This window comes from Folsomia candida, unplaced genomic scaffold, assembly GCF_002217175.1.
Source record: "Folsomia candida strain VU population unplaced genomic scaffold, ASM221717v1 Fcan01_Sc048, whole genome shotgun sequence".
NCBI classification, from domain to species: Eukaryota; Metazoa; Arthropoda; class Collembola; order Entomobryomorpha; family Isotomidae; genus Folsomia; species Folsomia candida.
This window is the reverse complement of record NW_019091240.1, coordinates 375,898-390,866: the sequence shown is the minus strand read 5'-3', so window position 1 is coordinate 390,866 and position 14,969 is coordinate 375,898. Positions and strand designations below refer to the sequence as shown.

Below are 14,969 nucleotides of genomic sequence, written 5' to 3'. Positions count from 1 at the left end.
TTAGCTCTGAACACTTGGTTCACTAAAGTGGATAACTAAATGAAATGGTGTGTATATCAATTATGAAATGAGCTTGCGACCAAAGCGTCCGATTTGATATGGATTTTCATACGACAAAATCCGGTCACATTGCGTTGCTATCCGCACTCTCCCTCCTGCCTGCTGCCTACATACATACGTTACTTACCACTTTATCTTAATATAAGACCCACGGAGAGGCATAAACACACATAAATTGGGATGAGCACAACAGGTATAAAGGGATGTGATCTGCCTGTAAGCAACAAACAGTAGCAATAAACAGCAGCGTTCTCATTTCGCTTCCACCGTTCCATCAGCTTTACTTGCTTGACTCTCCCGTTAAATAAATGGGTCTACAAATTGGTGTCCAAAAAGAGCATCTGAGTTCAGTCTAATTTCACTTCTCTCAAGATTCGCATTTCTTACGCGAGGATTCAGTTCCATTCCGTCGCATAAGCGTCTCATCTCGTCAGTGGGCCGGATTGGGAAAAGAGAGACTTTTAAGATTTCTTCATTTTACACCCACAACGCCACTACTTATATACGTGCTAAATACAGATACGAGACCAAGTTTGTCAAGGGATTTGCAAATTTATGCAATATTTTGGCAGTGGATTTTCTAAATATTGGAATGTAGAGTGACAGTGTTTCTGACCATGTTAAACCTTGTACTACTTTTTCATGGGATCGCCGTTTTTATCAAATTATGCATATACTTTTCTACTTGGTTGTAATTTAAACAAAGTTTACGGTAAATGAAGTGATCATCAACACTAAAAATCAAAAAAAATTAACGAGGTAAGGAATTTTTATTCATTTTTTTTACTTAATTCCATGAAAAAGTTCGCCGACGAGAAATTCAACTTGTTGCATGATTCCTGTTGTTCGTATGTAGTATGGAATAATTCAGCCCTTTATTGAGTACGAGGAGGAGTGAATGAGCATGTAATTATCAAATGACAACCTACTTTTCTCATTTCTGAACATTGTGGTTGGCCACGTACGGAATAAAGTTACATGGTTCGGCAACGTGACTTCCTTGTCCTCCTATTCTCACTCCAGATCCGACTAATTGGACCACGTGTGCTTTATTGAAAACTCATCCGTACTACGTTTCCTACACGTTTCATTAAATTTGAACAAATGAGGATTTATGAGCCGATTTACCGTGAGAGATAACACCCCAGAGAGTGAGACTGAGAAACATGCGTATTTCATGGTGGTTTATATACATATGTGAAAATACGTACACTGTAGGTGACACTTTGCAGAGCAATACAGGCGAATTTAAGGAACAGCATGCACAGTTATGTAAAATGTTTTCGAATCTTAAACCAACCTACTCACCCGTAGGAAAATCCGTGTTAATTACATATGTATAGCACCCCATTTTTATTATTGTGGGGACATTTGAGTAAAATCTGTCATTTAAGTGACTAGATGACAAAGGTGACGATTTCTGGTGACCAACAGCATTCACAAATAGATGCACATCGAAAAACTTGCCATGATTATGATGATCCGTCCCATCACTAATTGCTCGAGACCGTATAATAAGCGCTCCACGTGCTAAACACAAGTCCAAGTTGAAGGTCTCGAACCAAGGATAAAATAATATGCACTGGGTAGATTCATAAGCATGAAATGTAAGGAAATCTCTCACACCAAGTGACTGCGTTCTGCGACTCATTAATCACCCTTTACTCCTGATGGATGGAAACTCTTGGGATTAACTCTTACTTTGCGACACGGGAGAAGATACATTGCTCGTTTTTTAATTTTCTCACCCACCCAGTAGCAAAAGTTTCTTATGAGGATTGACACCCGAAACGGAGGATGAGAAAGAAGGGATTTAGACAGGAGAAACAGCAGGACACTTAATTTTTAGGTAGGTGATCTTAACGTCACTTTGGATTGTCGTCACATTTTAAGCCCTGGAACATATTGGCATCCTTTCTAGATAAATAGGCAACCGAGTTGAAAAATCTTCATTTTCCATCCTTTTATAACCTTTTAAAAGTGGTGGATAAATCTCGTTCAAGTCCTTAATCTGATAATTACAGTTGAACTTCATCCTCTTGTAGGGAAAGAGTTACTTAAAAGTTATCTCAAATTTTAGAAATTTAGTCAGGTGTGTTAAGCTTAAAGTAGCTAAATATCATGCGTGAACTCCTATTTTTAGCTGTGTTTCACTCCTATGTTAATCAACAAAAAGGCATGATTATTTAGATACTCAGAGATAGTTTTAAGGTTTGAATTGCTAACTATTTTTGCACACAAGTCAGTCTGGCTGTGACTGTACGATTAACAGCAGCACGCATAATTAAGAATGGAGATATTATACATAGATTTTTTAGCTCATTTTTGTCACACGTAGATAAATACGTAGTGTGTACAATCCTCTGCCGTTTGTCGGCAATTCAGACGCATGTAACATGCTTGTTGGTAAAGAAGGCTGTGAGAGATGCAGACGTGGTGGATGGAAAATAATGGCAATGACCAAAATGAACCTGACTTTGACACTGAACGAGAGTTTCATGGAAATGTGATGTATGTACGTGGGTGTTTTATTATTAATTTTCAAAATGTATGTTCCACACTGTTTCTGACCAAACTTTTGATGAAATAACAAACTTCAAATACTTTTAGAATGCTGTGATTTTTTTCAGTTCTGTAGGTTAACATTAACACTAGCAATAACTCATTAAAATTTACCTCGAAAATATGCCAAAATTTACGACTTGATTTCATTATCATCCGAAAACCGTTTTCCCCTGATGTTTTTCTTTAAGTTTCGAAACGAATAATAATCACTAAGGGTCAAGTCTGGACTGCACGGGGCGTGGTTTGTGCAGGTAAAGCGATTTTCGTCTGCACTAACCCTCGCAAAAAGCCAGGTATTAGGTGGCGCGTTGTCGTCTAAAAAAAGGCCAACTCTTTATTTTGACCCCACGTTTCTTTTCAACCGGAGGACGCAGCTCCTTCGGGGTTCCTGCATACACGGCCCCATTTATTGTAGTATTTACAGCAATAAATTTTATAAGGAGGGGACCTTTGGTATCCTTGAAAGTGGTCATCATCATTTTTTTGTCAGATTTTTGCACTTTTCAATTCACGGGCGGTGGCAACCCCTCGTGCTTCCATTGAGGGAATTATTATTTGGTCACCGGGTCATAATAGTAAACCCAAGTACCATATGCAACTAATAAAATATTGAGCAGGTTCAAGTCTTCATTTAATAGGTTAAAATTGGCATTGCAAAAGTCGACTCGATCCTGTTTTTGAGATGCTGAAAGCAATTTTGGTACCCAACGGGCGGAAACCATTTTCATACCTAAGTCTTCAGTTAACATGGAACAAATTGCTGGTTTTGAAACACCCATCTCATCTGCTAAATAGGACAGTTTCAATCGCGGATCTCTCATTATTTGTTCCTCTAGTTTCCGGAGCCTTTCTGTGGAAGAAACGGATTTTGAGCGTCGTGGCGACTTTTTGCCCGAGACATCGTTTCGCCATCATTTAAAATTATTGACCCAATTGATTTTGTGTTGGGCAGTCTTCATCGTAAATTTTAAGGATTCAACCATAAATCTGCGACACGTATTGCCGATCCAGCATTAAAAATTAAATCACACTACGATATTTAATTTGCAAATCTAGCATTTTTTCCGTCGAGGTAAAGTTTGCCGATTTATTGCTAGTGTTTATGTTAACCCACAGAGCTGAAAAAAATCACAGCCTCCTAAATGTATTTGAAGTTTGTTATTTCATCAAAATTTTGGTCAGAAACAGTGCGGAACATACCTTTTGAAAATTAATAATAAAACACCTACGTACCTCGGGGTCTGCATGTGTCAACAATAACAATTTGACCAAGAAATTTCAACTCTAAAAAGAACAATAGTGAAAACTGTATTTGTTATGCATCAACTTCATGCCTAACAGATTAAAATATTTAGATGATTGGTAATTTGAGACAAATTTGCGATTTTTGTTACCGGATGTTCAAAGTATTTTACCAAGAATCCTAATTAGCACGCATATTACGGGAAACGTAACGAGTTAAATTGTAGATACTGGACTGACTGGACTGTGCATTTTCATATCTTAACGTAAACAACAATTATGTATTTCTGTACAACGTTGTGATGCAAAGGATTTACAATTTTCTCTTGAACTTGACATATTTAATTAACCCACGGTATGAATAATCCTGAATTATTGCCGTGTTGGAGAAACATGAGGGCGTTTCGTGATTTCTTCTTCAGACACAACATTGCCAACCACATTTTGTCGCTGGTGGTAGTGGGATCCTAAAATATTCCGTGTGTTTGTTTTCTCAACTTGTTGCTAAACTCCTAATAAAATGGAATCTAGATGTTCCAAGTTTAATTAGATTTCTACGTTAGCTATTTTGACATTTCCATTCGGGTTAATGCCAAATGTCGACCGATAAATAATGGATTTGAACCAAAAATAACTTTATCATCCGTTTCACAGTTTCAGTGAATCCGAAATGTGTGGCATTATTACTTACACGACTTTGTACATGTTCAATAATCTCGTCTTAAATGATCCTTTGCATACCGCATGCACACACAAAACCCACACTTTTCTAATAATTTCGCCTCGTTGACATTTATACGATTTTGAAAATTGGGTGGACTATTTACGGCCAATCTTCTTCACCGGCATAAACAAATGCCAATAATAACTGCACTCCGGCTTGCTGAAGGATTTCGAAAAAGTATTATTAACTTCTTCTGAGCTAAAATTAGGACATTTTCATGTTCTGCCCAACACAGGAAATGTTGAGGTATAGCAAATTGAGTGGATTTTGTGAGAGTGCGTTTATTCGGGGGATTTTTTTTTATTTGAGTTTACAGTTAAGATTTTATGTCAAATCTGATTTTTTTCAGCGGAATGCAGCGTGTCCAAGTTAAATATTCCATGAACGTATTTAAGCATATTTAAGCATATTTAAATTGGCACTTTGAAGGAGTTACGTAGAGTGAACATGTTTGAGGGAATGTGATAGCGTCGATATGATTGACGTTGGTGGTTGGTGTGACAGTGGCTGTGACTGAGGATGAGAGCAATTAATTTGGACACGCAAACCACCCAGATTAATTGGAGTAGTAAGAGTGGACACTTTAATTAATTGTGAGATAGGTGCATATTAGCTTAATTATACTGGAATAAGTGGCCACGCAGTCTGGCGTAAGTATGACCATTCTATCCACACTCTGCTCATTAATAAATGGGTGTAATTCTGATCCATCACTTGCGCACTTGTGAATCGGGAAGGTTTTCGCTTATTTGTGGGCTTGGATAATGTATTTGTAAGTCCCTTCGTATATGATGCATTGAACATCCACGTTGTCCAGGATTGTTAATTAGCATGCTTCTAGAATACCTAAGATTCGGACGTAGGCGAGCTAAGTTAATTATAAGCACAATTTGTAGAAATTGACGTTTTATATACGAATCAGTGTAGCAGATTAATTTGTTAACTGGGAAACACCACAGATTCTGAAATTACTCTTGTTTGGGATAGCGTGAGCAGTGTTTGTGAGGCATTGGTTTTGAAGTGAGAAAGATTCATGCTGAGGAAGAATGTGTGTACTGTGTATAACCTTTTTCCTAAAAAATGGTGCAAATGACAAGTTGTTAACCAAGTTACGCGTCACTTCATTTTTGACACTTCCTAGTTTTCCGAACGGACAAAAGAAAAGTGCAATTATCAAAATTAAAGAGTTTATCGGTTCGTTTATTAGTGGATCATTTTAAGCAGATGACATAACTTGGGAAATCCAAAAACTTCTTAATTAAGAAGAACAAGGTAGACTAGATGAGCACCTTTAGTCCTTATGTTTGCACTGATTTATATCCTGAGTGAATAACGATGGATTACATATTTCGTTGTATTTATTTATTTAGATGAGGGGGTAATAGCATCATAACGCAATAAAGTATGGACGAATTGCGTTCAGTTTTCTACGTACTTCTCATTATGCTAAAAACATGCAATTATAAGATATGCGTATTTCCAACAAAAAATAAAGAAGCACTTTATTGTCCTCCTACCCAACCAATTATCCTGTTTATGCAGAATACTCGTCGTTACTTACGTGTAACAACATCTCGATCACTGTAATAAATACCCAATTCCAAATGTGTCCACACCATTTGAATGGCGAGAATGCAAACGGAAAGTTTCATTCAAAACGAGGTAGCCAAGAATTGAAGTGACTTTACTGGAACTCTGATCCATATTAAGAAGAGTCTCTGCTGCCTTGTCACCATTCCTTTCTTGGCGTCTGAGATTTAACCATCCACTTTTGGTCGTCTCCTTATAGTCACAACTTAAGGTTGACAACCACATAATTGCCCCATTCATTGCACTGGCAGTAACTACTTAAAAGTTAATTGAAGTCGTCCCAATTAAAGCCATTACCAACCAACTGTTGCACAACAAAGGCTACGGATTGGGAACCAAGTAAGATATTTCTGCATTCCTACATGGAAAATCAATCCTATTTAACTAACCAGTCAAGGTTCCTGTGATACTTGTTCGCCCAAGAAGTGTAACATTTTTGTTGCTGCTGGAAAACAGAATATTTCTACATTGTCATTGACACGTACATGGTTTAGGGTAAAACAAAGTGAGATCATCAAATTGCCAACGTTTAATTAGATAATTTAGTCATTGTATTTGTAACCCTTGAGTTCGCAGCATCAGCACCATATTTCGCGATGACAAATGAATTGTCCAATGTCATCGTTAGTCTGCAGCCTCGTGTCAATGCACTGATTCTTTCCTCTAACGTGACATTAATGGTACTAATTATGGATCCAAGAACACTAAGCAGTTGTAGTTACGAAACATATGGTTACTGGATTATAATCATGCAAGTTGTCATCTGGGGTATTTTTTTAATTGGTCGTAGTTAAATTCCGTTCTAGAGTAGACAAATGTGAATTTTCACTGATTGCAATAAGTATTATATACTTACTTATAGTTGCTTCATAAGTATTAGTTTAATGAATCAGCAATAGAAATAAAATGTTCAGGTAGTACATAAATCTGTTGAAAAGCTTGCATACGTTTCACCAGGTATTGGGGACAAAGTGCACAAATTTCATTCAAATTTAGCCGACATTTCGTAAAGATATGATATAGTACATACACTACCAAATAATAAATCCTCGTCTGTAAAAATGTGGGCGAGTTTGGCAATGGTATATAATATTTCATTGCAAGGAATCGTGATTTCCTATACAAATAAGACTGAAAATCAGCTTAAAGTTAAGTTAAAGCCGGTTCAGATGAGTCAGAATTTTTTACAATGCACGCCATGTTTTGTTATTCTGGTTTCAGGATTTTTAAGAAACTGTTTGGTGGGCGTGCGAAAAAGACCGACTTTAAGCAAACGAAGTTAAATGTTGTTTATTTGTCCAGGATAAAACTACGTTGTTCTTCGTAAAACTGTGTTAATCGTGCTCCATCATCTGTGCCTTATCTCCCACGCAGTCCGTCTCATCTTTGGAGCTTTCTTGGTACCTTTTAGCTTCTACAGAATTATTTATGAGAATGTGCCTACGAAGCAAAGCTTGTCGACAAATTTTGGAAGGTAGGGAAAAGTAGGGAAATTCCTTAACTAAAACTTTGAGAGTTTTGCTCCGACAATTCTTCAATAGATTTAATTATCAAGTCTGCACGAGTCCTCAACCTGTAAGCTTTTTGGAGGAAGACTTAATATAAAGCACCCGTTATTAAGCTATGTGTGAATGTGTGTGGGGTTAATGACACGATATAATTTAGAATGGTACACGAAGTGAATCTAATTAAAGAGACAATAATTATGCAGTTCTTCACAAGTAAATGAGAGTGTACTTTATATTATTGCTTGCATATTTTGCAGGAACTCTGAGCTCTATACTAAAGTGAGAACGGACTTGAACGGAGGCAACATGAGACGTCAATACTTCTCTAAGATTGCGATGATGTTGTTCTCATTTTGAGGAGTGAAGTGTTCCTTATTGTTCTCAAAACTTTAGTTGTTCGTCGTCGGTGGAGGGTGGGCCGTAGAGTGGTCACACTCTTCTTGACCAGGACGAATGGTGCATGTAATGTACGAGGAGAAAATACCTACCGGTCGGCGACATCCGGTTGCCTCCTTGCCCACAATGACTTCAGATCTCTGGAACAAGCCGTACACGTTTTGGGAGGGGGCGTGGGGTCTCCTCCTTCTCGTTTGCATTTTTGCCATCAACATTGCCGTTTTATGGGTGGTCAGCAGGTAAAGAGTCGGATTACTTGGTCGAAAAGCTTGTTTGGAATGTATACCAGTTCTAATTTGCGGATCCTGTAGGTCTCGAGAACTGTGGAAACCACGCCACTTGTGGATGGCGTGCCTCTGTATTACCGATCTTTTCGTAGGAGGTCACAAAGCATTAGAGCTGCTCCTGCTGGTTTGGCCGCAACATGAATTGTGTGTCTTACAAAGGGCAACACTTGGAATTCCTTACGGTATGATTTACTATAATTAAATGCGAGCATAGTAATGTTTTTTATACGTATAATTTCTTCTTTCCGACAGTGGTCAACATGCTTTTACTCACCTTGTTGTCGCTGGACCGTTTCGTCGCTGTCCGCCACCCCTTTTTCTACTCTTCCTCAGTATCAAACAAACATGTATGTCGTTTTCAGCACAGCGTGTAATCTTCTAAAATAGAGACGAAATTTATACAAATTCATTCCTTGTCAATTCAGGTTGGAATCGGTTTCATCATTGTTCTAGTAGCTGGCACGTCTCTCGCCGCGGCCTCCGTCACCTTGGGCCTTCAAGACCCCATTTGTCGGTCGCAAAGTTTGCAACTGGTGTATCTCACCATCGTTCTTGCGATCTGCTCCGTTCTCACCCTGCTCTTCAACAGCGCCGTTCTTCGTATCGCGAAAAAACAGTTGAACGCCATTTACGCCCATGAACCTTCATTTCGTGGCGCCGGGAGACGAAAGCTGTCCGTCGTCTGTTCCAACTGTGGCTACCGGAATGAAACATTTGTAAACACGCTGGGTCCAATTACCGGAAGTCAGGGCGCTCTCAACATGATGACTGCGAGCGGGGCGACGGGAGTTACGGCGACAAGCATTTTGCCCCTCACCGACGCCGTCGTACTTGGTCCACTAGATTTGGAACAGGGTGAGGAATAACTGCAGAGAGTTGGTAGCTCATAGTTGATCAGTGAGACAATGGTGTAAATTAGTCATACTTTTCATTCCAGTCTGTGAGTACCACAACCAAGGGGGTGGTATTTCTGGGGCCAATGGTGCTGGTGGTTGCATTGACCACCTCGGGGATGGTTGCGATACAGTAGCTGAAGCCCACTTGTTGGACATGGAGGCAACCTCACCTCTCGTGAAGACGGTGTCGCTCCCTGCAATTTCGGACATGGTGATGAACGTTCCAATTTCAATGGTGGTCCAACCAGACCCTGCAATCCCGCCTGCTGTTCTTATTGGAAGTATTCCCACCGACGTCATTGGAGGAGGAGGAGGAAGAGTGACGTCCATGTCGCAGTTGAACGATGCAGCGTCATCCACCATGATACATCACAACGAGTTCAAACTAGCTGGAGCTGGGGGTGGACTCCAAACCTTTCAAACTCTACCCAGAAGCAGATCTCTTGTGAGTTGCCAAACTCATAAAATCATGTCGGGCTCCTCAGCCGCGGCGGCGGCAGGTCCACGGCTGCAACTTTTTAGAAATTTGCATCTCGCCAGGGCGCATATGTTCCATGTACGTGTTCTTATTCAAGTGTGGTGCTGAGCTACTAATACTTTTGTGAAGATGATGTTATGACATTATTGTTTTCCAGGTGGGTCGTCTCTTCCCCTCGATCCGATTTGCTCGAACAGTTCTACTCATCATGATCCCGATGTGGGTTTTCATCCTCCCAATCGTCATCATTATTCCGTTGCATCGAGGCTGTGAAGATGGGAATGAGTCCGATCTGAACTGTGAACTTGTCGGGACTCTGTGGCGATACTTGATTATTCACATGCGATCAATTCTCCCCCTTCAGGCCATACTAGATACTCTAATTTATGCCTTTGGCTCAAAGGAATTTAGATCCGCTTTAGTGAAACTGGTTAAGAAATACAGAACGACAAAGTGACACAGGGCATGCAAACCTAAATTTGTGACTTTTAGGCTTTCTCATGATTTCCCTTCCCTATAATGAGATTACATAGATGGAGAGAGAGGAGGTCAAACCCAACAGTATTGAATTACATAAATATTTAAAAGAACCCAAATCAGAATTGAGCTAACACAATGCCAACTCCTTAAATACTTTACAACATATTGTTAACTTGGAAGGAGGAGGAGATTGAACGAACCCCGTATACACACACATATGTACAATGATTTGTAAGTAGTGTAATTTTATTAATAAAACTGTATACCTTAATGTATTTAGAAGTATGTACATAAATGTATTACTCTTAAATTTTGTGAAGTATACTCTCATCGTAATCAGCAAATACTATAATTTTTGTGTCCAAATAGAAAATCCACCTAAAACTAAACACCACTTTTGTTCATGAGTTAACCTAGGAATCAACCTTACATATTGCTAATCTACAGATGAACAAAGATGTTTATTAATGATTACAAACAACTTTAATACTTACATTAAGTTTAAGTTGTTTCTAAGTTTTATATGATTTGTATAGAGTTCAGAGAAATGGGTTTGTCTGTGATCTCAAGGAAATGTAGACAATCGATCTCAATCCATAAGTCTGCTTATGTTTACTGTATAATAAAAACAAAAGTACTCCATGTTGAGTTTGTTTGTGTGTGAATGCTTTCTTCAGATTCTGATCACTCGGGATCCTGTTGGGGCACCGTCTTCGCGAAGAACGGTGACGTCTCTGTGATAAACTTTCACCTGCATTCAAAAAGTGTAGTTAGCATGGTGTAACCAAGAACAAAAGCTTATAATATAATTATATTATAATATAATTATAATATTTCTGATATTTTAGAAAATACCTCCTTCGCTATCATGTTAGGGTAAGGTTTAATAAACTCGGCCACAGATACAGGTGCGACATTAGTGTTTGCAACGGGTGCAGGGAGTCGGTCGAATGGAAAACCTATGTAACAATTTGGTCACATGTTATTATTTGAAGTCATACTCATTACTAAATCAATGGTTCTCAGTATTTTGACTATTTTGTGATTTCTTATATCAATCTACTCACCCATTGCCTTAGCGTCGGGGACTTTTCGTCCCATCGTTCCGCACAGTATGGCTGCATCAACACAGCCAGCTTTCTGCGACTCTGTCAACCCAACCGCTCTTGGATCATTGACACGATCCACTTCCCAATCCGTGATCATTACGAAAAAATCCAAGGAAAGCCCTCCATGTTTTCCTTTGGGGACCAGGAGATTTTGAGGCTATGAATTTCGAATTTAGTTTTAGGATAAACAGTTTTTGAAGACTAATTATATACAAGTCTTGCTTGAATTATACCCATCCACATCCACAGAATGCTTCAACTCCAGTCGGACTTGAGACGCTGCGTTCCAACTGTCTAAAAGTTTGGGACCACGGAATGGTTAAAGCAGATTCAATGGATTTTCTTTGAACCAAGTTTTCCCCATGTTTCACTAAATCACATCAAGTAAAACTAAGGTATCACTGGTGACAGATTTTTTTTTGGTATTGTGATGCTTACAAGTCGTGGTAAACTTATCCATTTGGAAGAATAAGGTACGCTGTTCATCAAATGGAAGTGGATCTCCTTGTTCGTCAAATTTAGGCGCAGCAAAAATTCGTACTGTTCCAGTCACGTTTTTCGCATTTGAATTCCTCACCTTCAGAATGCGTATAAATAAATAATCTTATACGCTCTTTTACATATAATAATAGGCAATGCACTCTTACGATAATATGATATTCAAAATCTCGATGTTGCAAATGTGTCAATCTTGCCCAAATTGGACCTAAATTGTTGATATCCGTCTTCAAAAAGTCCAGTCCCCTGGATAGATCAACATCACTCTGCATCCAAAATGTGAGCAAAGTGTTGATGTCCAAAGAAGGGGTGTGGACTTCCAAGCCGGATACACTGACGCCGTTTAACAGCAACTGCAAAACACCAATGTTTCAAGTAGGTACATATGCATATGTACATCAACTATCAAATAATAAACCCAGTTGCATGCATATAATATAATTTTATATAATTAATTATTTGATTCATTGTGCTTACATCAGTAGCCGTGTACGGCGGCATAAAAGCCTTTTGACGTTGCAATATCAGGTCGACGTTTGTATGCCATCGCCAAAATATGGTATCCCTGCAAGCCGTGTTGGTAGATCCAATGACTCCTATTTCTTCCTAATCGTCATAAAAGATAGTAAATATTGGCCAAGGATTTATTGCAAAAGGAAATAGTTCTAGATATAGTTTTATCTTGCTTTGTATCGAAAATCAGGATCATGAGAATATCCAAGGAGCAAATGTCCACTGTTGTGCATGGCACCATAGTATGGCCTGTTCACCGAGTTGCTTGAAGGTTCCATCATCTGGCACAAGATTCATTATATGAAAATTCACCGTAATTTTTAAATGTCAAAAACTGCTTACTCCGCCCACAATGTCGATTGCATTGTCATTCCTTAAACTAACTTTCTTTCCATCTAACTGAAAATGAATAATAATGTGTATTGGATTTATCGGACGACATGGTTGTTGTGATAATGCAGATATTTATTCCTTAAATAATAATAATAATAATAATTCCTTGAATAATAATGATTTGATGTGATAATTCAATTCAATTACAAAAAAATACCATTGCCCAAATAAGAAAATATTTATTACCGAAAGTGCAAACCCTGCATCAATGGCCTCTTTAATTCGATCCGACCAAAGCCTGACGTCAGTAACGTACGTTGGGGTTGGAAAGAGGGGATCTTTGATGCGAACAATGTCCTATAACAAAAGTCACAAATGTGTCAATGTTCTTTATACGTACGTTTTTTGCACGTGTAATGTGAATGCTGGACTAACTCTGATTGGGGTATTTTCTTGTCGTACACCCCAATTCCGGCCACCACTTTGTACAGTCAACTTTGAAAAGTATGCTTCCTCTACGATGGAACCCTCTTGAAGATATATCGGTGTCACACGATTTAGTCCATTCGATATTCTCTCGGTGTTGTATCTTTGAATTTCAAACATGTGACATTTGCAAAGATTTTGAATACTTAAGGGTATTCAAAATCTTTGCAAAGGTTCATTTTCCACAAGTTATATTTGCGAGTATTTAGTTTGTGAATACCCACATGAGAAATAAACCTCATGACAAATTACATTTCTTTGAACCATCTCACCTTCCAAGCATTTCATGATGGGCGGAATAGAACAGCTCGCCCTGTCGATCTATTGACCCTCTCGGAGCAGTAAATGGGTTGACCAAATGCCAGTGCCAGTGACTGAGAAAAGTTAAAAAAATTGAATAATTTCGTAACAAGAAATTCAGTAAAAACTATAAACTTACAATGAATTCACACCAACATCTTCTCTCCAATATGCTACTTTATGCTCCGGATTGGTGTCAAATCCTGTAAAGACCAGAGGGACTTCCACCACAGCCTATAAATTCGATACTATATTGTAGTCTTCCACTTTCTTATGCAACTGCTAAAAACTGCAAGTACTCACTCTATCCTCCACGGGAAGTGCCGATTGTTTATGAGCCTCACGCAGAAACCTTGCTTCGAAAAACAAGTCAGGAGTAATTTCCCACAAATGCGGAATGATGAAGCCCTTCATGTCTTCGCGACGAATGGCTGTGCTAAGGAAAGCGTGAACCCACAAATGTGGGTTTACAGCATCTCTGCACAGGGTACAGGCATTGAAATAATCCTCCAAATTTGGCTGACCTACAATAATAACGTGACATTTCTTAGTTAATATTACCATGCAATTTTGCAGATTTGAGAACACTTGCTTGACAAAATTTTGATGAGAGCATCCGCCGCTTTTTGATGCACAGGGCTGAAGTAGCTAAAAACGGCAGTTCGTGGGATGACCTGAACTGGGGTCAAATCATAAGGCGTTGCCGTCTTGTTCACCGTTATCACGCTGACGTCACTGCCTGAAGGAATAGTTTTCCTCAGATATGCCATTGCATTGGCTTCATAGTCTTCCTATACAGAATATTTGCAAATAAAGTTGTTAACCTAATCATGTTTTAACCTTATGTGTAGCATAATCTAACCAGTGCATCTTGAGGGATGCTGTAGACCACTTGGGACTTCCCTTGGCCCCTTGGACTGACATACAACGGCTCACCAATTCTCTCCAACAAGTACATGAACTGTTTTTGACGCGTTCTTGAATCCATTTTCGTCCTTTCTCAATTAAAAAATACTGTTAATTCGATTCGAAATCAAGCTGAAATCATACAGAAAGCTTGGAAATTGCAAAATTGCAAATGAAAACGGTTTGAAGTTTAATGCTTTCGATTTTATTGATTTCTTATCTTTACCAGTGGTCGAAAGCTGTAAAAATTTGCACCACCCATCCTCTTCAGTTTATTAATTAATTGCATCCGTTCTTGCTGCATTTTTTAAGTGGTTATCTTTTTCAGTTACATCCTCGGGCATTATCTGCATGCTGTGGGTGACTAAAAATAAAAGGCAATTGCAATTACCACGTGCTCAATTTAGGTCCATGCTAAAACTTGACTTAATTTACTTACCATGCTACAATTGAGATGTGCATCTTAATATAAATTTCTAGTCACACCAAAGGTGATCCTTGTCTACTGTTAATTGTTAAGTTAAAACACTCATTCATGACAAATAAATTAATTAACGAAATGATCATAACAAAGAAAAATTGTTCTCATAATACATAC

The 14,969-nt window shown here is 38.6% G+C and overlaps 2 protein-coding genes across 4 annotated transcripts; one reads left to right on the top strand and one right to left on the bottom strand.

Moving 5' to 3' along the window:
* The first annotated feature begins 441 nt into the window (after positions 1–441).
* Positions 442–10,868, top strand: LOC118433349. 3 transcript variants are annotated; one of them, XM_035845185.1, is made up of 7 exons: positions 442–819; positions 7,947–8,324; positions 8,397–8,554; positions 8,625–8,719; positions 8,798–9,227; positions 9,310–9,824; positions 9,904–10,868. In XM_035845185.1, the coding sequence occupies exons 2-7, from the start codon at positions 8,143–8,145 to the stop codon at positions 10,201–10,203; spliced, it is 1,680 nt and encodes a 559-aa protein (XP_035701078.1). In that variant the 5' UTR covers positions 442–819; positions 7,947–8,142; the 3' UTR covers positions 10,204–10,868. The 3 variants fall into 3 exon arrangements, with proteins under 3 accessions (XP_035701078.1, XP_035701075.1, XP_035701076.1); XM_035845182.1 differs by having other exon boundaries at positions 9,292–9,824; XM_035845183.1 differs by lacking the exon at positions 442–819 and having other exon boundaries at positions 6,630–8,324; positions 9,292–9,824.
* Positions 10,452–14,554, bottom strand: LOC110862040 (phenoloxidase 2). Its single transcript, XM_022111188.2, has 16 exons — positions 14,328–14,554; positions 14,058–14,256; positions 13,769–13,989; positions 13,605–13,699; positions 13,438–13,539; positions 13,115–13,268; positions 12,926–13,036; positions 12,689–12,745; positions 12,520–12,627; positions 12,311–12,439; positions 11,983–12,186; positions 11,774–11,912; positions 11,569–11,705; positions 11,294–11,492; positions 11,082–11,185; positions 10,452–10,977 (listed from the first exon to the last, which is right to left on the bottom strand). Exons 1-16 carry the CDS (start codon positions 14,451–14,453, stop codon positions 10,900–10,902), a joined length of 2,163 nt encoding a protein of 720 aa, XP_021966880.1. The 5' UTR covers positions 14,454–14,554; the 3' UTR covers positions 10,452–10,899.
* Positions 14,555–14,969: the final 415 nt, after the last annotated feature.